The 22,126-nt window shown below is 48.0% G+C and overlaps 8 protein-coding genes across 8 annotated transcripts; 3 read left to right on the top strand and 5 right to left on the bottom strand.

The window, feature by feature from the left end:
* Positions 1-894: 894 nt before the first annotated feature.
* On the top strand, positions 895-2,101 carry N7462_001385 (GroES-like protein; the record flags this gene model as incomplete). Its single annotated transcript, XM_057073111.1, has 2 exons — positions 895-1,198; positions 1,320-2,101. The coding sequence occupies 2 exons, from the start codon at positions 895-897 to the stop codon at positions 2,099-2,101; spliced, it is 1,086 nt and encodes a 361-aa protein (XP_056936752.1).
* A 1,707-nt stretch (positions 2,102-3,808) lies between these two features.
* Positions 3,809-4,773, bottom strand: N7462_001384 (oxidoreductase, short-chain dehydrogenase/reductase family; the record flags this gene model as incomplete). The annotated part of the gene is made up of 4 exons (XM_057073110.1): positions 3,809-4,020; positions 4,080-4,231; positions 4,296-4,496; positions 4,556-4,773. 4 exons carry the CDS (start codon positions 4,771-4,773, stop codon positions 3,809-3,811), a joined length of 783 nt encoding a protein of 260 aa, XP_056936751.1.
* A 729-nt stretch (positions 4,774-5,502) lies between these two features.
* Positions 5,503-7,245, bottom strand: N7462_001383 (cytochrome P450; the record flags this gene model as incomplete). The annotated part of the gene is made up of 4 exons (XM_057073109.1): positions 5,503-5,675; positions 5,743-6,009; positions 6,068-6,731; positions 6,796-7,245. The coding sequence occupies 4 exons, from the start codon at positions 7,243-7,245 to the stop codon at positions 5,503-5,505; spliced, it is 1,554 nt and encodes a 517-aa protein (XP_056936750.1).
* Positions 7,246-7,896: 651 nt separating this feature from the next.
* On the bottom strand, positions 7,897-9,703 carry N7462_001382 (putative serine peptidase, family S28; the record flags this gene model as incomplete). The annotated part of the gene is made up of 3 exons (XM_057073108.1): positions 7,897-9,166; positions 9,226-9,449; positions 9,497-9,703. 3 exons carry the CDS (start codon positions 9,701-9,703, stop codon positions 7,897-7,899), a joined length of 1,701 nt encoding a protein of 566 aa, XP_056936749.1.
* Positions 9,704-11,026: 1,323 nt separating this feature from the next.
* Positions 11,027-12,809, bottom strand: N7462_001381 (uncharacterized protein; the record flags this gene model as incomplete). Its single annotated transcript, XM_057073107.1, has 11 exons — positions 11,027-11,231; positions 11,295-11,723; positions 11,788-11,973; positions 12,044-12,058; positions 12,107-12,147; positions 12,208-12,283; positions 12,389-12,430; positions 12,481-12,510; positions 12,561-12,617; positions 12,677-12,729; positions 12,780-12,809. The coding sequence occupies 11 exons, from the start codon at positions 12,807-12,809 to the stop codon at positions 11,027-11,029; spliced, it is 1,164 nt and encodes a 387-aa protein (XP_056936748.1).
* Positions 12,810-15,116: 2,307 nt separating this feature from the next.
* N7462_001380 (uncharacterized protein) lies at positions 15,117-15,803 on the top strand (the record flags this gene model as incomplete). The annotated part of the gene is made up of 1 exon (XM_057073106.1): positions 15,117-15,803. The coding sequence occupies one exon, from the start codon at positions 15,117-15,119 to the stop codon at positions 15,801-15,803; it is 687 nt and encodes a 228-aa protein (XP_056936747.1).
* Positions 15,804-18,428: 2,625 nt separating this feature from the next.
* N7462_001379 (NPP1 family protein) lies at positions 18,429-19,178 on the bottom strand (the record flags this gene model as incomplete). Its single annotated transcript, XM_057073105.1, has 1 exon — positions 18,429-19,178. One exon carries the CDS (start codon positions 19,176-19,178, stop codon positions 18,429-18,431), a length of 750 nt encoding a protein of 249 aa, XP_056936746.1.
* Positions 19,179-20,656: 1,478 nt separating this feature from the next.
* Positions 20,657-21,160, top strand: N7462_001378 (uncharacterized protein; the record flags this gene model as incomplete). The annotated part of the gene is made up of 1 exon (XM_057073104.1): positions 20,657-21,160. One exon carries the CDS (start codon positions 20,657-20,659, stop codon positions 21,158-21,160), a length of 504 nt encoding a protein of 167 aa, XP_056936745.1.
* Positions 21,161-22,126: the final 966 nt, after the last annotated feature.

The raw sequence follows: 22,126 nt of genomic DNA, 5'->3' as shown, positions 1-22,126 counted from the left end.
GTGATTGATTTTGTGGTCCTAGATATAATAGTCTCCAACCCGATCGACCAGAATATCATTTCCCTATATTCTATGCTTACTCGCGCTGGATAAGTTTTTGGGATATCTAGTCTCGGTAGTAAAGATTTTCGAGGCCAGCACGAGCCAGGGTAATGACCAACGTGACGAAGGCCCAGCCTTGGACAAAAGGCTTTAGAGCCTTGGATCTGTGAATGGGGATGATGACAGTGGGCCTTTGCGGGTCGTGATAAGTACGCTTTCATTGGCTGGATTTACCCTTAAGTCCAGCCCTCACGCCATTTATCGGTGGTGTGGAGAGGCACCAAAGATGACACTAATGCCAGTTGCTGACCCTGACTAGCCGTTATCGGGAGATCTTAGCATGGCATTCCTCGAGACATCCGACATTTGTAAGTCAAATAGTCTTGGCCTTCCTCACCGAATTGTGATGCCTATCCTCGAGTAGTCTTTCCCTTTTACATCCTTATATATGATGATTGATAGCGATTACATACATTTCGGAGGCTATCGCAATAACCTATCACAATAATCAAACCTTCTTGGTCAATAAGGCTGCTGAGATAGCGATCGGCAAGTCATTTTCTATAGCAAAAGAAACCAACATTAACAAGAGCATATGTTGGACAAGTTAGCAGGGATAGACAAGGTGGGTATGTGTGCCCCCAAGAATTAACAAAATGTATGGGGTGGCTTAGACCAAGAGTTCAAGCTTGGTTTTATCCACAAGGCTTTAAAGTAAGTCTTCCCATAGAATTATAAATTCTCCCAAAGTCTGCAGAGATACAACTGAAGAGACTTTGCTCTAAATCCGATTCCCTCAACACTCCCAAATTGCGTTTCGTCATACCTCTCCATTCCTCATTTTCACTTATCATGGTCCTGAACGTCACATCCATGCAAGCCATCACATGGAATGGGACTCCTTTTCAAGTTGACATATCCACATTGCCTATTCCAAACATTATTTCCTCGACGGATGCTCTTGTCAAGGTTGACTTAGCTGGGATATGTACTGCGGATATCCATACTTATAACGGCGAATTTAAAGAAAAAGAGGTGCCATGGGTGATGGGACACGAGGCTTTGGGAGTGGTTGTCGATGTTGGAGACTCTGTCACTTCTTTCTCCACTGATGACAAGGTCATCATTCTTGATCAGATCTTGGAGGATTATCCCGGTCAGGAAACTTCGCCATTTATGAGACCGGTCACTGGAGAAGTTCATTATAGAACAACCGGCTGCCAAGGTTCTTTTCTGTCCACGCCCGTTCTCTCATCGATAAGCTAATTTGTATTCAGCTGAGTATGTTCGAGTTCCATTTGCAGACGATAACCTGCTTGCCGTCCCCCAGTCGCAGCATCTTGATTCAACCCAGAATTCTTCCGATGATATCGCTCTTGACTACCTTCTTGCATCAAGTGTCTTCCCTGCCGGCTGGGGAGCGCTTGATCTTGCTGGCTACCAACCGGGAGACTCGGTCGCTGTTTTCGGTGCTGGACCAATAGGCCTCATGGCTGTGTATTCTGCAATACTACAAGGTTCCTCGCGAGTGTACCTCCTCGACAGCGATCGTAGAAGACTTTCGGTCGGCGAGGGAATGGGGGCAATGCCGATCGATTTCACTCAGTCGGACCCTGTTTCGCGGGTTCGCCGCCAAGAAGCAGCTGGAATTTTGAGAGTTGTCGATTGCATTGGTATTGAAAGCACCATTGAAACCCGTGCATCACTTGAAGACAAAATTTTGGAGTATATGATGGGCATTGTAGCAGAGAATGGAAGTATCGGTCGGGTTGCGGTAGCCAAACCGATGAACCAATCTGTTGGGATATCTATTTGGAGGGCATTTATACCAACTTTTCAATTCTCTTTGTCCGGAATTTTTGAGGAGGGACCACAAGTTCAGTCTGGGGTGGTTGACCCAGCCTTGCTGGCTCCTCGATTGATAGAGATGGTCTCCAAACGCTTGGCGAGGCCAAGTTTTATCGTGAGCAGTCTTATTAGCGTTGAAGAAACGCCACAATTCTATCAGCGTGCAAGCCGTAATCTGGAGACAAAAGTGGTTTTAAAGATTGGAGTATAGTATTAAAAACAGGAAATTTATATAGTCAGATTTGATGATGCATTGTACTCGAGGACCAATGCTGCGTTGGTAAAGCCATTCAGCAAGGATGGCCTTAGTTATCTTTGTGAAATGCTTGGCGAATCACAAATCACAAATCACGGGATGGTGCAGCTGCTAACCCCCGGTCGGGGTTGCATTGGAATGTCTTTCCTCTTGATGAACGTCGATTTCACATTTCTCCCCCAAAATGAATCCGTTCTCACTCGAGCGGCACCAAAGCCCGGTTGGAGGGGCTATCCGCTCTCTTTCTGAGAAAACAGCTAGCTTTGAATATTCACACTCCGAGTACATAGCTGCGCGCACAATCCTTGTGTTGGCCTGGATCTTGCCTTCTATTTGCGTCCTCATTCGGCTATACAGAAAAGGGTATATAACTCGTCGGGTCAATTCATCTGATTGTATGTACTATTCATGATGATAATGCTGTCACTACACTCACCGACAACAATGGATGACAGATGCCGCGTTTATGGCCTGGGTAAACCCATCCATCTTTATTCCAAATCCAGCAACATCCATTTGACTGATCATTGAAAGTGTTTATATGTCTGTTACGTGGCTCTGACATGGCTGAATAATGAAGCCATTCCTACCAGTGGTGTAGAGCAGGAGAATTTCAATTCTAGGGAGTTTATCAAGATGAACTATGTAAGCGTGCTACCTTTCACAGGAGGATGTCACCTTTGCTCATGAGACAGTACTTATATATTGGTTCTATTGTATATGAATCTTGCATCCTCTTGCTCAAAATATCGATTTTATTCCAACTTCTCGATATTTTTTCTCAGCAACGAGATATGTTCTTTTACACATGCCATCTCTTAATTTGGGTGAACGTCGTGTTCCATATAATCAGTGCCTTTCTGCACATATTTGCCTGTCAGCCTATTTCAAGGGCCTGGGATATCTTCAGAAATAGCGGATCTTGTCGGGTGGATACTCACTTGCTTGATGTTGTCACGGAATGTGTAAACTCAGTGTCATATCTGACTATGCTGAGTTTACCTCAAAAGCGCATTTGGCAGTTACAAACAACGCTTCGTATGAGGATGGCGATTTTAGTGGCATTTTTATTTGGTATTCTGTGAGTTTTTCTTTCTTTCAACCATTAGTTCAGCAATGTCTAATCAGCTGTAGTGCTACTGTCTCTTCTATAGTGAGATTGACCTATTTGATCGTAATTCTGACCGGGTCCAATCTTACGAAGAATGACTGGAGGGCGGAGATATTGTCTCAGGCAGAGATAGGATTTGGTCTGATTGCAGGTTGTTTCCCGTCGACGCTCAAATTCTGCCGGGGTATTTGGAAAGGTTTTCAAGAGTCAATGTTTTGGATCTCGATACGCAGTCTCTGTTTCGTTTTCTTTCGAGGAGGCCGAAAGGTCTCTGAGGATGGCGCGGAACAAAGCAGTGCGCATTCACTTCATCCGAATAAACCCCGAGATGCATACCCTTTAACACCGCTTGCAAGCATATCGGGCGCTCGGCGCTCAGCGTCCTTGGAGATGACAACAGAGCGCTTATAAAATAGACATCGATTTACGACTACACCGACACATATCGACATTCATTTATACATTGAAAGGCGTTTTTGCACTCAAAAACATGATTCTAATGTTAATACTGCAAGGTGTATCTATGTATTAGAAAATAGCCGCCAAACCCATTAGTGAGACGAGCGCATAAGCTTCGCTAAGTTCGAAAAAGCCTCCCGCCGCTTATCAACAATCTCGTTGAAAGTCTCCACAGGTCCAACTGATCCAATAATGACTTGATCTTTCCCCACAGCCAAACCTGAGAATGCCTGGTCAGTGAATTCTTCCAGGGGCATGCCTAGTGACCGGCCCGTCTCCTCGCCCATATAGTCATGGAGCTCAGCTACAATATGTGTCAGAAATACCGATAATATATCTTTGGGGTAGGCTGAAGGTACTCACTTTGAACTGGTGGTGGCGAGATCTCAATCACTTTGACGTTGGTGTTTTGCAAGTTTTCGCGGAGACAGAGGGTGAATACGTTGAGAGCTGCCTTGGAAGCGCAGTACGCTGGGAGAGTCGCTGCCGGGACGATGGCAATGTTCGAGCCGGTGCTAGGATTTGTCAGTAGCTTTTCGTGAGAATACTTCGAAATTTAGTTTATTGTGGTAGGCATACAAGATGAAGCTAGCAGGCGATGTCCTCTTCGTGAAAACGGGAGTAAATGCATGAACAAGAGCAACCAGGCTGGTAAAGTTGATATGGACCTCGTTGTTAAAAGTTTCAAGGTCGAAGCGTGCGGGATCGCTCAGGTCGAAGGCACTCTGGGTACCTGCATTTAGAAAGACACAGTCGATACTGGGATATGATTCCATTACACTGTAAAGAAACAGGTTAGATCAGAGGTACCGCAAAGTTGGATGGATTTCAAGGATCACCTGTTGACAAAGGCTGGAATCTTTGCGGTTTCCGAAATATCGAACGCCACCGCGCTGGCGGTTTGTACACCGTACTTGCTCACAAATTCGTCTAAGCGCTCTTGTCGACGTCCAACAGCAGTAACTTTGACTCCAGTTTCGACGAACCGGTCGGCCATCGCCCGGCCGATGCCAGCAGTGGCACCGACGAGGAGGACATGCTTGTAGGGGAATACCATATTGCAGAATGGAATTCTTGAGGCAGTTAGGATGAGACTAATGATTTTGAACGATATGTAGAAGTCTGGATTCTTTATTCTCGATGCGAATGGCACTTTCACCCAAATCAACCTTTATATGACTTTTCTCTACGTCCAGAGTCTCAAGCTTTCTCCCAAAGACATTGGTCCTAAACACCGTTAAACCCGACCCCGCGTATTCGGAGTTCGCGTCCCAAAGGACACAGCATAAACGCGGGTAACCAGCTCCTACAGATGCGTGTAAATCAGGGTCTGTGGCGTCAATCCAGTTCTTCACCGGATGTCAAACAAACTCTGCAGAAAGCAAAGGTCCATGAATGTGGGGGGGCATTTGGGGGGGGGCTTAGACCCTGGTCTCGGACACCGTGCAGAGTTTCCCGCACGACCCGCCACATTACCCGTCCCCGACTCGATCTCCGGGCGTTAGTCCGGGATCTTCCACGGCTGCTTCATTATGAAATCGGAACCGTAGGATAACACTGGGATACACCCGAGACTGGTGCGAATTGTTGAATAACTTGGATTCAACTTTGCAGATATTTATTGATCTTTCATCCTATAGGGTTGCAAAGCAGCTCGGTGTCAAAGATTATACCGATGCCAGCGCGAAAGGCTTCGTGAAGCAGTACAGAAAGGATTGAAACAGATTGACATGACTCATTTAAAAGTGATCTACGTACAGGGGACATTATTTCTATATACAGCATTCTAGATCCGCGCCGATGAATACAGCTTCACCGGGACGCCGTGGTCGTGCATCATGGTGAGGTTCGACTGTTTGATGGGCTCTTCCCGGGGGTCAGGATCGGCATTTTCGAGGCTGTCGAAGTGTTGCATCAGCCGCACGACCGTATAGCTAGCTTCGGTGAGCGCGTATTGTTCTGCAAAGGGGTCAGTTTGGGTATCTCTGCCAAAGCATTGGGTGGCTTCTCATCTCGGAAGACTTACGGCCGAGACAAATCCGGGGGCCGCCGTTGAATGGCAAGTACTCCCATCCGTGCTTCGCATTCTCTTCCCAGCGTTCCGGCCGGAATGAGGGGGCATCTTTACCCCAAAGGTCCGTACGGCGGTGCATAGCAAATACGTTATAGGCGACCAAAGTGCCTTTCTTCACATAGACGGGTGACCGACCGTCGGGACCACCCCCGACCGGGAGAGATGTATCTTTGGTAGCAACGCGGAAATTGACAGGGACAGGCGGTTGCAGACGGAGGACTATTGCGTAGAGTTAGTCAAGATGCGAGGAAACATTCACTAGATTTCCAGAACTCACCCTCGTTTAGCACATAACGCAGGTACGGAATATCTTTGAGCTTAGTCTGGGTAATTTCACCGGAGTTGTTGCTGTCGCCAAAGGCCTCGACAATTTCACGACGCAACCGGTTCCAAACTTGAGGATAACGGGCCAGATAGAAGAATGTAGAACTGAGTAGACTCGCGGTGGTATCACGACCGGCCAACAGGATGTTAAGCATATTGTCGCGCAGCATCTTTGGGTCGTCGGTGTCGGCTGCCAGGGCTTCCAGGAAGATATACCGGCCGTCACTTTCCTTTGAGGTGCCGCGTTTCTTGGATTCCAGTGCTACATTCACATAATGATCCACAACTTCATGCACGCGTCGGTTGGCCTCGCGGAACTCCTTCGGATTGACGAGCCAGTAGAGGCCCTGTGCGCGGGATCGGGCGGCCAAGTAGTCCTGAGCAGTAGTAAATGCATCGGCGAAACCCTGTGCATTCCGAACAGCGGACTTTTCGAGGACACCCGTGGTTTGATCAGGGGGAAGCATGCAGCCGACAGATTCACCGAACAGGAAATGTGTGGCCGAATCGAGGGTCAACAAAAAGAACAATCGCTGGATATCGAAGCTGCTTCGGTCTTTCGGGATAAGGTCGATCAAGTGCGAGATGTGATCATCCAGCATTGACAAGTCTGCAACCTATAAATATATTGTTAGATCATCACTTTCTCGAAGTTGGCTATCGGCATTTTTCGAGATGTACCTGATCTCTCGTAAACTGTGGTCGCAACAATCCGCGTGCATGCGACCAACCTGCCCCATCTAATGTGAAGATGCCATCACCCAGCAACGGATAGAACATCTCGTGTCTCGTGCCCAAACAAAAATCCTGGAACTGAGTCGCCAGGATTGCTTTGATATTCTCCGGCTCGATCGTGGTCAGAAGCTTTCGGGACAGGAACCGCTGTGTAAAGGTAGTGCCGTTGATGGCGAACTGGTCGCACAAATAATCGATCCAGCGCTTCTCGCGCACTGCTTTGGTAAGGCGCAAGAAAGCCGGGATACCAAGGAAGCTCGAATTGCCGGGTGCTGCAGGCTTGCAGTTGAGTGCCTTGGACTGTTTACGGTGGTGGTGTAACTGGGTCAGGTACCGCAGAAGCACGAAGGTTACATACAGCACACCGATGAACAACATGGCCGGACTGAGCAGCATGATGCCGGTTGCCGTGAAGGAAAATAGCCCGAGACCAGCCTGAGATCTCGATTTGTGTGACCTAGATCGGAATAAATGATCTAGAGATCTAGAGGAGCGTCGTTGATCCGTCGAGGTGTATGAGTAATAAAGTATAACACAGAAAAGAGTGCAAGATTCAAATCGTATAAATGGTATAAATGGTGCTAGCCTGATCTGGGTCTCTGTCGAAACACAGCAGATGACATGAATGTAGGATTCAAGAATGGAAAATGAGACAGAAATACTAAGCGATCCCAGCAAGAATATGAACGTGAAGAAGAACAAGAAATGAAGTCGTCGTCGCGGGGAACATTGCTTTGTTCCTCGGCTGCGCCGCACGTGAGACGCGCTCGCAAGCGCACCTGAAAAGAGACTAGCCAGCACCACAAACCTCCTTCGTCTCTCCACCATTTGCATCATCTCCCTTCCAAGCCTCCACCGGAATCGACTCGGTCTGCGACTTCTCTCGCCTGTTTCCCCGACTAGTGCGCCGATCCCTCCTTGGCCGACCTCCACTCCCCCATGAATAGTATGGCTCCTGCGGCCATCTGCCATCTGCGGCCCTCGTCAGTGGGTCCAGCGGCTCCGGGTCTCGTCTTTCCCCGTGCTCCCCGGAATTGCAGCATGAATTTAAAATTGGCCGCGGCTGGGACTATCGTGCCTGGACTCGAAGCAGGGCAGCCACTTCTTGAGGGCCTCATAGAAGTACCCACGTGAAATCTTACCCGGGCCGAAGTTCTTCTGAAAGTCAAAGCAGTGCTCCGCGTTCGCCAGGATATACCCAAACAGCGTGTTCTCGTCCGTCTCGACGTTGCACTTGGGGATATCCGTGGTGAACGTCACACCCTGTGGCGCAATTTCCTCAGTGGCAAGCGGAGACAGCGTCCGCCAGGGGTCAAACTGTCCGCCGCTCCAGTAGACATTGGAGGGTCGAATGGTCCAACCCCCGGTCTGCTGGTTTGTGGCGTCTACTTGCGGGCTCTTCGGTAGCAGACCCTGCTTGATTGCCTCAGGGAACTGCCGGTTACAGGTGTATTGGATATAGTCAAGGCTCTGGAATCGCGACTGCAGCGAGTGTGGCCCGAAGTTGTTACTCTGGAAGTATCCCCACTCGGTGCAAAACTGCCACGTCCAGCTGATGGTGTCTGGGTCGGCAGACTTGGGGTTCAACTTGCACGAAAGGGGCAGCGTGTTATCCAGCTGCTTGCAATTAGTGTTGAAGTTGTAGTTGATCAGGCTAGTGAAGACGGGCCAAGATGCATATCGCTCGGCGACATACTTCTTGCCCCGGTACGGAGCAAATCCACGGGGCCCAGCCACTCGAAGTGTTTCCGGATCGGTCTCAAGATGCTCACAGAAGGATCCGAGACTACCATCGCCGCCACCCAATCCATAGGACTGGAAAAACCCAAAGACCCCGGCCAATGCCGCAGTGAAGTCGCCGTTGTTGTTTTTCTCCGCGCCTTTGCCGAAGAAGAGCTGTTTGATCGCGGCTGCAGCGGTGTTATTCTTTGACAGTTCCCCATCGATATACTCCAGCGCCGCCTTCACGTCTTTTGTACAATTCAAATGACCGTTGGCAACCATACCGGCATAGACCTGGTCGTAATACATGCTCATGTTGACGCGAGCCTCAACCGGGGCTGAGGAAGCATAGGAAGCAAATATGGTGTCAGGATACGCATCTCGAGTGAACGCGGATCGCATGCCGGAGTAGGAGCCCCCTACCATCACCCAGGGTGTACCTGATGGAGTCAAATCTACTTTTTCATATCCGTTCAAGCTGAAGTTCTGAGCAAAGAATGGAATATCAGCCAGTGCTTGCTTGTTCGTGAGGTATTTGAAATGCTCCGGCGGTGTATCCTCGCTGACGTTAAATGGCAAGGAATCTCCGTAGTATCTATTCCAAATCGTGTCAGGTTAGCATCGTGTCACTCAAATGAGAAGCTGGAGACATACCGATGCTCCCAGACGATTCCCAGGCCCCTAAACTCTTCTAATATCTCCGCCAGGAATGTAGTGGAGTTCCCCAAATACAGTTTCGCCGCGTTTTCGGCTGTGGCCTCTCCAACATCGTAGATGAACACCGGCCCCCCCCTGCTCATAGTATGCGTCGGTAACCCAATAGCGATTCTGATAGGTGCCCACCGAAGGATCTCCGTGGTCAATAGGAATCTAAGTTTCTGTCAGAATTTACTGTTGCCCGGTCCTCACACTTTGGAACTCTTACCGACACAGTCTTCGCCGTGACGTTATCCAACTCAATCTGCTGGGCTAGAGCTTGTACTGATTTCCGTTCACTCAGCATCTGGCTCGGGCTGATGCCTATCTGTGCTGCGAGCTTCAAGTCCCGGTGAAATGCGGTCATTCCCATGGCCGTCGTGGTGCCCGACAGCGCAGCCAGGCTAACGGTCCATCTTAACATCTGAAAATGCATGCTGTGCCGTACAGCTGATGCGACAAGACTCCTCCCCGACTATACAAATTCTGTGCAATAAGAGTGAAGAAAACAACGATGAGTTTACATCATGTCAGTCCCGCGACGCGTTCACCAGTATATATGGAATTGCAGTCATCTGGCCCCAATAGGCAAGCATACTAGGCATTCATCGAGAACAAAACTACAGGATCGATTGTTTGCGGAGACCGATGCAGCCATCCGGAGATGATGGGATGTGACTGGCCCAGCTGACTCTCGGCAGGGCCCTCCCCGAGACCTCGATCATCGCGTGCGGATTGGCGTGGGCCTCCATGCAACCCCAAGTTGCCCCTGATGTCGACCCCTCTCAGGAACTAGTGGATCTCATTGCCGGGGTTCGAGAATAATCTCGGACAGGTCAGATCGTGTTAAGCATACACTACGTTGATCTTCTTCCCCTAAAGCTCAAAAATTCGCCACAGATCGTTACATTGCGTCTGAGTTACTACTGTGCTGCCTGCCGATTTAAACACATTAACCTTCTCGCCGGACTCCACCACGAATCGAGCCGGACTCCGTCGGTGGCTTCGCGAGCATAAGGCACGCCGGGCGCGCAGACATCGGTCGCGGAAAGCTAGCCAAGATCGCTACGGTCTGAGATGTCCAAAGATTTGCCTAAAACATAAAAGTTGCGTGGCGAGGATGATGGCCAGCCATTTCCGAATCGGGCGAGTAAATGTTTAGACTAAAAAAAGGCCCCACGCGATTCTCTTGATCGTGTGGCACACAGGTTTCCAAGGTTGGCGGCGGACCCGAAACCAGAGCTCGTATTTTCCCAGTGTTTATTTCCGGGTCGAATGTTTCAGGTCGAAACTGTCTCGAATGGTCTTGGATGTGGTAGTGTATATTCTGCCTGCAGAGGCCTGATCCAAATATGAACAACCAAAGGCGTTTTAGTATTGTTCTCAGCTCCCTATAGTGGTCTCAATAATTAAACAACACTACTAGATTCTCCACAGAGCTCAATCACTCATTTTCCAATTCCGATGGGACAGGCGAATTTGTGAATTCTTGGCATTCCTATCCCTTGATTAGAATGCTCGTGGTGACTGGAAACGACGGTATTTACGCACTGGAATGCCAGGAGCCCGACTTTGACTACTTACGAGAATTTCTTGTTTCTAATCAAACACTTCGCGAACACTATACTGTGCAGACATAAGAGAATTAATGGTCAATTCCAAAAATTTCCACGAAAACCCGAATCTCTTGGATAATCAAACCCCCGAAATTCCGTCGGCAACAATTTTCATAACAGCATATTCAATGAGCGAGTTAAAACTATGGAGGAGGATGGAAGTAGTTTGCGGTCGACCGCCCTGCCGGTTCTGCCGGCACGGACGATCGGCCCGGGAAACCCGGGGACTTTGATTTCTCTGTTTTGAAGTGCGCTTCTTGTTCTTCTCCTTCTTCTGCTTTGACCTGTGCTTCTTCTCCTCTATCTTCAACTTCCTGTTTGAGGGGCTTCATAGCCCACACACGACGACTTGCACTTGATCAGCGCATGGTCGAATTCAAGGCTGCAAAGTACTCGGAACGGAAGACCTACCAGAATCCGTAAGCGTGCCTGTGGGGATCCTTGAGCTCCAAACGTATCTTAGCCAGGTAAACCTGGACCTCTTCCGTCGTCCAGGGGGTTGGCTCCCCAAACTTGGTCAGAAGCCACATGGCCCACCCCTCCAGAGCGGTGTTCCAGTGCGCCAACTGGAGCTGTCCGGCCTCTTTAAGCGTTCGGTCTCTAGCCCACGGACCCAGTGGGATCTTGATTAGCTTCTCATGTATATCCACAAACCCCACTTTTTCAATTTCACTGAGCATCGTCTCCTGCGTCAGCAGTGAACGTCCGGCTCGCTCAGAACACCCAATGAACGTCTCGCCCCACCCCGCTAGAAAGCTATCCTGTGCCAAAGTGCCGTCATCGCTGTAGAGTCGCACGTCCAACTCGACTTGCTCTATCCATCCGCCAGGTTGGAGGGCACTGTCACGAAAGAGAATGCATGTTTCAGTCTTTTGAAGCTTATATCATGGGTAGTGAGACTCACTTGTAGGCCCGCTTGTATACTTGGTTCCATCCATCATTGTCAAACGCACCATACATCATGCGCAGGTGGATTAAGTCAAACGGCTGTCGCCACGTCCATTCGCGAAGCACATCATCCACTTCAAAGACGCAGTTGGGTGGCATCCAGGTCACAGGTGGGGGAAGAGGTCCACTCCGCGGACGGTAGCTAATTCGAGTTAGTCCCTGCATCGTGAAAACGGTTGCATGGAGACTTTATTAAATTACTTGAAGGGTACCTATCTGCAACGTCGCTAAAACTTGATTAGGAGCTTCTGGGAACAAGATACGGGTTTACTTACATCGCCCAACTTCCTTGGCCAGTGCCGATATCTAGAATATGCTATGTCTTGTGATAAGTCGAGGGTTCAGCAAAGAATGGAACACTTCATTATCGAATTACCTTAGGCGAGTCTCCAATGGGAGAACGAAAAAGAGGGTTTTCCTGATCTTGGTCCAATACAAGGAACAATATATGACTTTAAATTGTTAACACGATAGATATCCAAGGGGTTCGGTTTTTCGTGGAAATTCTGAACTAGATCTAAAAAAAGACTCAATACTGAGTGAGCGGTGTTATTTACCTTATCTCAAATGCTTCGAATTGCTTTTCGTCAGAAGGACCCCTTTATGCGGTCAAATGATGCCACACCAGAACGGACACACGGTTACCTACCAATAGTCGTCCTCTTTCGTTGCCTGGTACCTATCTATATCTTAGCTTTCCTGGCCAACGTCGACGGAAGAACCACTTACCTCCGGCCATTTTCCAGTCGTCCTCTCGCGATTGCCGATGCGATCGAGGTAGTTTCTCTGCAGGAAGTTATTGGAGTAAGAATACAGGTTTAGCTACGTTAGTGGTTGGAACGAACGATTGAAAGTCTTCCGGCCCCAAGGCAAGCTCCATGGAATAAGACGCATTGTCCTAAACCCGGTGTCAGAAAACCGTTGTCTAGTCGTGAGAATCATGCTTACCACTGCAATAGGCGGTGCCTCGCCAGGCATGATGGTGAGTCTACTTTTTGTTCAAATAAATCAGAGCTAGTGGGAGCGATGTGGATGAAAAAGTCTAAGTTCCGGAATATGTGGGAAAGAGGGGTCGGTGAGGTGGTGACCGGCGTGCAGGGGATCGACTTGATAGATCACAAACTGCTATCAGCCGGCCTGAATCTTAATGATGTACCTTGTCTGAGGGACGAAGTACAGCGTAATAGGGGTGTAATAACACCCCGAGCTTTAGAAACATAGAACCAAGTGGAACCTCTTAGTGTAACATCCCAGCTGCGACCTCTCCTCCAACCGTCCAACCGCATCTTGAGCTATACTCCAGAGCCAAGCCATCACGCCTACGGCGGCGATGCCTTGTAAAAACATAGAGAGGCAAGCATAACTCACGCCAACCAATGAAACTGTTAGCACCACGTCCTGAAGTAGCCCTCCTTCCCTCCCCTGACAAGATGCCCAAGTCGAAGAAATGTTAGCTGAAAACTCTGCATTGTTTGCCAGATGTTCTGACCCACCCTTGAATTTGACCCCGCGATTCTGATTAACCCGGGCCGAGAAACGGTGGGATTTTCGAGGTAGTACCAATATGTCAGAATCTTACCTGATGACTTCTGAATCTGGTGACAGTTTCCTTTAAAAGCAAACAATCCCATCCCCTTCAGGCTAGCCTTTAAGTTGCCACATGTGCGCATTGGATGTAGGTATATTTAGTGCAGCTTGACCTACAAGTAAATCAAAAAATTGTTTATACGAAGCATCACCTTGTCGCGTACTTGTGAGCTTGCTTCAGTAAAGGTGCCTGAAATAACCAACAGAGTAACAGGTAAGATACCCCGCCTACACAATAAAGCTATGATCGTGTGGGTCTCATCAGGACTCGGATGAGCCATTGTGACTCACTATGCGCGAAGGCACAGGAGGGATCTGCGCAAATCTGACACCTACTGCTCGGTTTTAGGAAGAGGCCTCAGTTACAACCCACAACTTAATGACTCGGAATAGCGCGGGAGATATATTCGTCCATGCTCGTAAGATATCGATACTATTACCTTGCTAGTTTATGACGCAAGTGTTCTCAAGATAGAATGCTATCTTATTGCATTATTCTGGTTTTTTTCCACTTCAACGGCCAATCTCTTTTTGAAGCTGCGTGGGTCACTGTCCGGCTGTTATTTTAGCCAGAGAATCCCTTCAACATTCGCAAATAGCTGATTTGCTTTGGTTAGCTTCCGTCCACTATCCAAGCTGTCCGTGAAGCATCATGCAGCCCGGCCCATGGGGCCTCTCCCAAATTCTTGGGCTGGCCATCGCCCTCATTCCAGGCGGCCTTCTTGGTAAAATTGGATACCACTTCCCCTTTATGGTTACCGACAGCATTTCCTATGCACAAAAATGACCACATCCACCCTTCTTTCTCCAATAATCGGTTGACCCGCCCTCTCCGGCGTCTGCTATGGGCTTATTTTCCAGCAGCTCTACACGGCGTGCAATTCGTATTTCTGGCCCCCGGTGCTCCCCTCGCGATCGTCAAGGTATCTTTTGCACATTCTTTTGGGTTCCGCTGTTATGCTGTCTATTTTGCTAAACATGTTTCTCAACCCAATTACCTCGAGGGTTGACAAACGCAGTGACAGAGCTCAATAACCAGTATAGAGGGGAAGTCTGAATTAACTGCTGTCGCTTAATAAGTTGCACATGCGGACTCACTCGGCCTGTTTTGCCGGAGGCTCAAGGTGATGTATTCGACATCGTAAAGTTAGCTGCGAACCAGAAGGTAAAACCATTGTTCCGTTGAATGACCCTGGTTTGCGAACAAGTGGGGTTCTTGGCGCGCCGCATTGGGCAACCTTAATCGATACCCACTGGGTCTAGGCAGTCTAGGCATTTCTGGACTTCTCAAGAAAGCAGGTCTAGTTTCTTCCAATCGCAAAGTGGAGTTCTGCGACCGCGCATAAATTCTGCGAGCTTGTAGTTCCCCCCCCCCCTAAATTCCAATCTTATACATGAAATACTCTTTGCGACTGATCGAACAATTGGTCCTTATTCAACATCATGCAGCTTGACCTCTTTCATAACCCAACCACAACAGTGACACTCGGTGCACTGATCTTCGGTGCTATAGCTTTCGCACAAAATCCTTTGTGCACTTCTGATGATATTGCCAATGTCAACGTCCTTGGTTGCGATTGCCCAAGTGACTTTCCACCACAAGACGACAAAACGTGTAAAACAAACCCACAAATATGCACCCTGAAGTATCAGACATGTGTTAATCCAACCACAACACCTCTGGTCGCACTAGCCAAAATGACCAGATGTGGCGTTGGATGTACAGATGAAAACGCTGATTGTAACGCTTGTTATATTTGGTTCAACGGTTTATGCAATTGTCTCAAGCGTTTGACAGGACAATTGAAGACCGGTTGCGAAGTATATCCGAAGTCCACCCTGACAATTGGCCAGAGAACTCCACCAGCATGGATTCTGAACAATCAACATGACATAATCACTACCACATACAAGATACCAGGCATATTGGAACTCCATGATGTGCCTGATTATAATGGCGGTTTCGATTTTGGACAAAATAAGCTCCAAGGAGACAAACATGGCGCACTAGCTCTGAATCCAGCTGCCAGCCGATCAGAAGAACAGCTTCACATTCACCTATGCACCAATGACAACGACCCAATTCGAGATGCTCTTACTGGCTTGACTCGCTCAGGCTTCACGAGTTTGGCCCCGGTTGACATAACCTCCGTCAAGAGCAGTTATGGCACCATGTGGTGTCGAGTTGCACCAAATAAAGGGGATATTAACATCAATCAAGGTCAGGATATCTTGGACTATCTCCAAAAGATTGATACTTTGTACGGGCCTAGCAACTGTGAAAGGTATCATGTTGGTGCAGGATATATGAAGGATAAGAATGACTACGCCTGGTCTTGCGTTACGACTGCAAGTTCGGCGGAAGGAATATTCTGTCATAGTTAAAAAGCACTTGAACCCATGGATCTTGCATCCACGTTCGTGTTGCCTTTGTAGGCTCGCAAGAAGAAAAGGTTTTGTTGAACAGGGTGCCAGCCCCGCATGTAACATTGAAGCAAATTCATATTCAGACTGTTGAACATAAAATCAGCCCTTCAAGTTTCTTCTTACCTTTTAACCCCCTCCCTTTCATTATTGAAAGTAGGAAATTTTCATATGTTAGCAGTGAAGGCCAGAGATCCGCGATTGCCTGCGCGTAGTAGCTTCTGTGTATAGCTTCTGGTGAGCCTATTCTTTTCTATAAAAAATTGCAGTCAGCTATGTACCAAGGCCATTTATATTGTGAAAGATTTTGTAAGTAATGGTACTTTAGAAATATCACTTGCTTCCATTTTGGGTCTCTATCAGAACACTACTCATATCTGTCATGGAAAGAATAGACTCGGTAGGCTCTTGAATACCTTGGACCTTCGACAATGGAGCCCAATAATTCCACATTCTGGGGCGGAGCTTCTTAGCTATAGCATCGCCCCCTTATAATATGGAACGTACCGTTGCTATTGAGGATCATATTCCTGTCTACGGGCGGAGCCAAGTGCAATTTCTTTGTCCAGGCACTCATCACCGCATTGGCGCTTCCCGCTAATCTTAGATCCGTGAACCGAAAGTCGCGTGGCTCCCATTAAGTCCAATGAAGTTCAATCTGTCTGCAACACGGAATCTTCTTCCGTGCTATTCTCTTTTTGGAGATATCTAAATGAACCATAGGGGTGTGTTTGGCCAGTCATCAATTCGATTCAAACTGGTTTCGCGAGACTGGCGCTTGCCTAGCTAGGCTCGTCCCAAGGCAGGATTCTAGTTCAAACGTCTTCATCCTTTTTCTTCTCTGTTATGAGTCCTTTCTATGTCATCTCGGTCAAATTTTAGTACTTGACCTCCATAATTCTTCGTCGGGAATAGCCCGTCCGAACCACCTCTTCGTTCCCTAGTCGGTCAAGCTGATTGCTTTCTTTGAGTCTGACCGTCCTTTCACCGCAGTTCCATGCGTTTACATTAAAAATTGAGTGATACAATGCGATGAATACAGCCTGCTAGACGTAGACGATTTCTTCCGGGCAAGGGAAATTCTCCCTCCATCAACTCGCAAGAGAGGTGAAGATAGGTCGTTCCACCAAACACGATTTGCTCTTTTTCTAATTGACCAGAGTTTGACAGAATTCTACAGGCGAGATCATTTCCATCTAAGGTTGTGCCATTCATAAATGGTGATGATGGTCAGGAGACTGGTGATCACTTGAATCCAACAGGTCCCGAGTCTAATCCACTGCATGGATCACCATCGTCTGATTACAGACCTAATAGCTCACATAAAACAGAAACGTAGGTGGCCCGAAAAGTTAAGAATTTTTTTGCGGCAGAAACTGGGTCAGGGATGATCGTCTTTGGTGGATCTACATTATTGCCTTAGAAGGCCTAGGGCTTTTCAAACTCAGCTTTTCGTCCCGTCATCCTGACCTGAACCGCTTTCAAGATCACGCAAAGTGCTAAAGAGGCTTCTTTATATGGAAGTGGAGCTTACACAGCATGCCCATCGAGTTGCTTTTCACTAGGTTTGCCAGAGGGCGGCGCAAAAAGCAATATCGAATTGTATCTTCTCCACAAGACACGCCCAGTTGCGTTGGTTGAGTATATGACTCTATCTTAGAATATGGTAGGTAAAAAAAGCCTGCTCATATTAGGCGGCGTTTACTGCAACCTTCTGTGTTATTGAGTGTCAGTGTTAATTTCGCACGTCTGGTGCTGATGTCAAGGGTGGCGGATCAAACCCCTAGAAGTCACTTCCTACCACGTATAATTTGGCACACCAACGCAAAGGTTTCGTAAATTACTATCTCAACGAAGATTCGGAGGTGGAGGCTGTGCTTATTTAAACCACTTTCGTATTTCGCCTTTGCTGACGGAGAAGCACCCACAGTCATTGAGGAATCTTTTTCGATAAAACCTGGGAAAATTACCGATAAAGTATCCAATGAGCACCTTCGATACCTTTAAACCTCTATTCCCAGACTTCTGGTCATGACATGTACCAACTAATGCAAAGCAATACCAAAGATTTACTAGTAAAGTTCTCCCGCATTGTAATCCTGACCATTCAGTCTTTCCTTTCATAAAACAGACGGGTGAGGTCTCGACGGGTCGGTCTGTGACCACCTTCTTTCACTTTCCCTCATTCGAGTCGTCGCTTTCGCTGAGCCGTCCTTTAATTTTTTTTCCCCGCCCTTTCAGATATCCAGTCAACGCCTATCCAAGATTCCCAAAAGCAGGGCCTGAGTGTCCTTCCCTAGACTTATCTACGATTTATTCCATAGATTATCGAATACTTCTTAGTGAGTTATCACAGGAAGAGGGATTGTGAGCTGGTCTCAAATCGCCTTGTACATGCCTGCAGCATGTGGCACTTTGATGCTTAGCTTAATGCAAAATTATCATGACCCTACCGATTGACTAAGAAAGTCGGAGGTGATACCATCCCACCTGTCCTGATCGCACCCACATCATCCTAGTCATTGTCCACTGCTATATGGCTCTGCCTTTCTCGGGGTCCACTTATTCCCATGATATTCACTCAAACTAATTCCAAGGATCAAAATGCTCATTATTCCTCGCATCCCAAGGCATCGCCACATCCAACGTCTTTCCAAATCGATCCTTAGTCAAGTCCGGATGCGCACTGCCCCAATTATTGTTCAACAACTTCCGCACAAAACCGCAATCCATCTTTTCGAGGCTCACCAGCGGTGCCTTGAACCAACTCTTATAGTCGTTTTCGATTGCCTCATCTTCGGGCGTCGCTTTCCGGAAAGAGTGTGACAGCCCGCCGCCCCGATGGTACACGATTTTCGGATGCGTCCCGTCGGCGAAGCGCACAACGCTTTGGTGCTCAGTTGTGTAATCGCCGTGCGCAGACCACGAGACAAAGAACACATTGCCGTTCAGCGTCCAAACTATGATATGCTCCCAGTCGTGCGTGTGGCCGCCTGCAAATTCCCCGACGTCGACCTCGAAGTAGTACCCATATAGATAGGCGCACCAGCCGTGGTTGCAGCGCTCCCGCACGTAAGTCTGGCTGTGGTCGAGGCGGTCCTTGTCACGGCACGGACCGATACTGTTGTCCGTGCGGCCGGAGTTCACAGAACCGTCGGTGGAGATCGCGGCAGTATGGTAGCAGCCATCTTTGTCGAAGTCGAGGACGGGCTGAAATTGGAGGGCACCGGGGCTAGCGTTCGTGCCGAAGGGTGTGAGGAGGTCGGCGGTGGTGGTGAAGGGAAAGAGAGTCGTGAGGAGCGCAAGGGAGAATTTGGAGATTGTGGAGACGTGCATGGGGACGAAAAGGGGGGTGACTTAAGAATGGTTGAGTCTGTTAAGCAAGGAATGGCTTACTATAACTCCTTTAGAAGCAATATTAATCTTCACAGGTGAAAGAGAAGGCGAGATTCTCAATGCGATATAAATGTAAGTTAAGTACTCTCTGTTCCATGCTCGGTACCCTGAATATCAAAAATCAGCTGATATCATTTCGGCAGGTTGGCCGTTTTGAGCTTTCTCTCTGGGGCGCTTTCATATCCCATACCCGCATCGTCACGTATTGCCTTGAGCACTAGGGAGGCATCTAATGCATGGTGTATATAAACGTCCGATGCTTCGATGAGCGCCACCAAAGGAATTAAGTGAAAAGTTGTATCCGAAGACAATAATCTGAAAGGAATGGCATGATGCAGTCAGCTTTCATGTCAACAGCTGCCGCCCCAGGATTCGGACATGGCCGATGTTGTATCTACAGAGTCGTGGCATGGAAATTGTGGCTCCAGTCTAGATCAATACCGGTGCGACGTACTAAGTACCTCCTATGCGTGGATACACCAGTTTGTGACAAAGGAGGTTGTGAGGCTATTTTTCGATTTTGTATGCGGGTCGGAGAAGACGTCGGAATAGCCGACAATAATTTTGGGTCTAGATTTTACTTATGCGGGGACTCAGCTGTTAGATCGCCGTGCCGCGCGCATCTTGGCATCGAGCAGATGATCCTTTTCCGTACTCCAAGCCGTGGCTACGTGTCTTTCTGTCTGATTAGAATGATGGCTGCATGCTTGGCCTTCGTAAACATGACCGCAGCTATGTAATATATACAATTCGGGTACGCTCGCTATTTACACCCCACTAGGCTTTAACGATTCGGGAATATGGGGCTTAGGGGAACACCTGTATATACGTTCTTTGAAAAATCAGACATTGGAAATAAATTCAGCAATTAATTATGAGTCAGTAGTGTCGGAGGCGCGTACTGCAGAGACCACATCTAGCCCCTCCACCCTACTCTTCCCCGCATCTCGAATTTGCATTCGAGCTAAGACGTTCTGAAAGAGAAAATGATTATTGAACTAGATCTGCGATTGCTAGATCTCCGGCACTTTCAGAAAACGAGGCCGAACTAGTTATGCACGGGGAAGAAAACGAAGACGCTCAGGTCCGCAAATGGTCGACTAAAATTCAAGGTGATCTGAGGGATTTCTTCGGGGATCATATCGACAATTAGGGCTTACATGTGGGCTATTACCTTGGGCTGTATAATCGGTAGGAATGACTTGATCTTCCAACAAATCGGAGGGTCTGTTTTTGGAACATTCTTTCGTGGTAGCGGGCACCAGTAAATATAAAGAACACGGGTTGTAAGACACAAAATACAAATCGCTAGAGTTTTCAAAAGAAAAACCCTCATTCTACTTCCTTCGTGAACCACAGCATCATATTTAATTCGATCATCTTCGACCCCAATGATGCCGATGAGCAGACTAGGAACGATGCTTGTTCTAAAAACATTTTTCCTCTTCTCCTTCCCACTCACTTACTCTCAACGAACACCCCTCGAAAACCTCGTCCTCGTCGACTGCGGCATCGGCCTCGGCGTAAATGGCGGTTCCACCTCTCGCGAGATGATCTATTATGCGGGTGACGTCTGGACTGGTAACGGACTTGAAACCTACCGCCCCAAGATGATGACCAATGTGCCCTGGACTGGCTCATACCCTTGGGGCCAGGCCGGCGGCGCTACTGGCCGAATGCCGAACGGCGACGTCTTTCAAGTGTTTATCAATCCCGCAATCAAGGATCCCATCGCCGCGGGAGATGCTTGGCATAGCTATGAGATGAATGTGCCACTCAAGTGCTATAGCTATCACTGGGATAAGGTTTATCGGCTCGCGGATGGAAAGTGGTGCTCCAGTGCTTATGTATGTAATCATCGTGGGGTGCCGTATGTGAAACCTGGTAGTCCGCCAACTTCACCTGTTTGTGATGCATTGTAGGGAGGGGAAATGTGTGATAAGAGATGGCCTTGGAGGGAAAGGAGGCTGGGGCTCTGCTGTGATGGTGTCACTTGTGAGAATATATTGTTACGAAACACAGCGTGGAATCATGTGTAGTTGTGTATAGCCAGCTAGATGGCACGACGGGCCACTTTTATGGCTGGAGTCGGCCGTGGAGTCGTCCGTACTCTAGTCATACGTTAAGACGCAGAAAACGAATAATATTATCCCAGCGTCTATATTACTACGCAAAATGTCCGAATCCACGTTGCGCCAGAGTTCCACTTTGTCCAACAATCAAGAGGATCGCTCCTGCTTCCGATCCCAGAAATAGCCCACTACGTCATTGTTGTCATCCCAAATCGACCATAGCTGAAGTCCAGATACACCGGCAAGCGAGGACGAGCCTCCTGAGCTCCCCCAGATTGGGCCGAATTTCAAGGAAGAGCCAGAAGTCAAGAATGAGGAGGTCTCAGGAGGCTTAGTGAGCTGTTATCACGTATTGGTCCCAAATGAAGATCCCGAGATAGCCCACAGCCATGTGGATACGTATTTCGTTAGGTTCCCATCTTTGTCTAGTACGTATGCTGCAACTTGCCTACCTTACTTGCACCCTTTCGTGTTGGCCCACGAGAGATTCAAGGCTATTGGATTTAAACATGACCTATTGCACGTGGTTGTTTGCGGATTGTTTGCTTTGAATGATCCTGCCAAGTATATATATATTTTTTTGGGTATCCTGGTATTGATTAGCTGCCCTCCAAAGTAATAGTCTTGACCAAGTAAAGTGTCAACAGGATGCAAAATTATGTGGAAAATCACCAACAAAATGGTAGTAGAAGCTCATCAAAGTTTGAATAGTGGTAGTTGTCTTTGTATTTCTCTTATTCTCGAAAAAGTACTAATTCCATCCGCTAACCTTGATCTTTCATGGAAGATCACAACTTGGACGAGAATTGTCCTCCA

Source organism: Penicillium macrosclerotiorum, assembly GCF_028827735.1.
Source record: "Penicillium macrosclerotiorum strain IBT 26536 chromosome Unknown utg000002l_segment0_segment0, whole genome shotgun sequence".
Lineage (NCBI taxonomy): Eukaryota > Fungi > Ascomycota > Eurotiomycetes > Eurotiales > Aspergillaceae > Penicillium > Penicillium macrosclerotiorum.
Note: the sequence above shows the minus strand (reverse complement) of the source record. Positions and strands in the feature narration are given on the sequence as shown.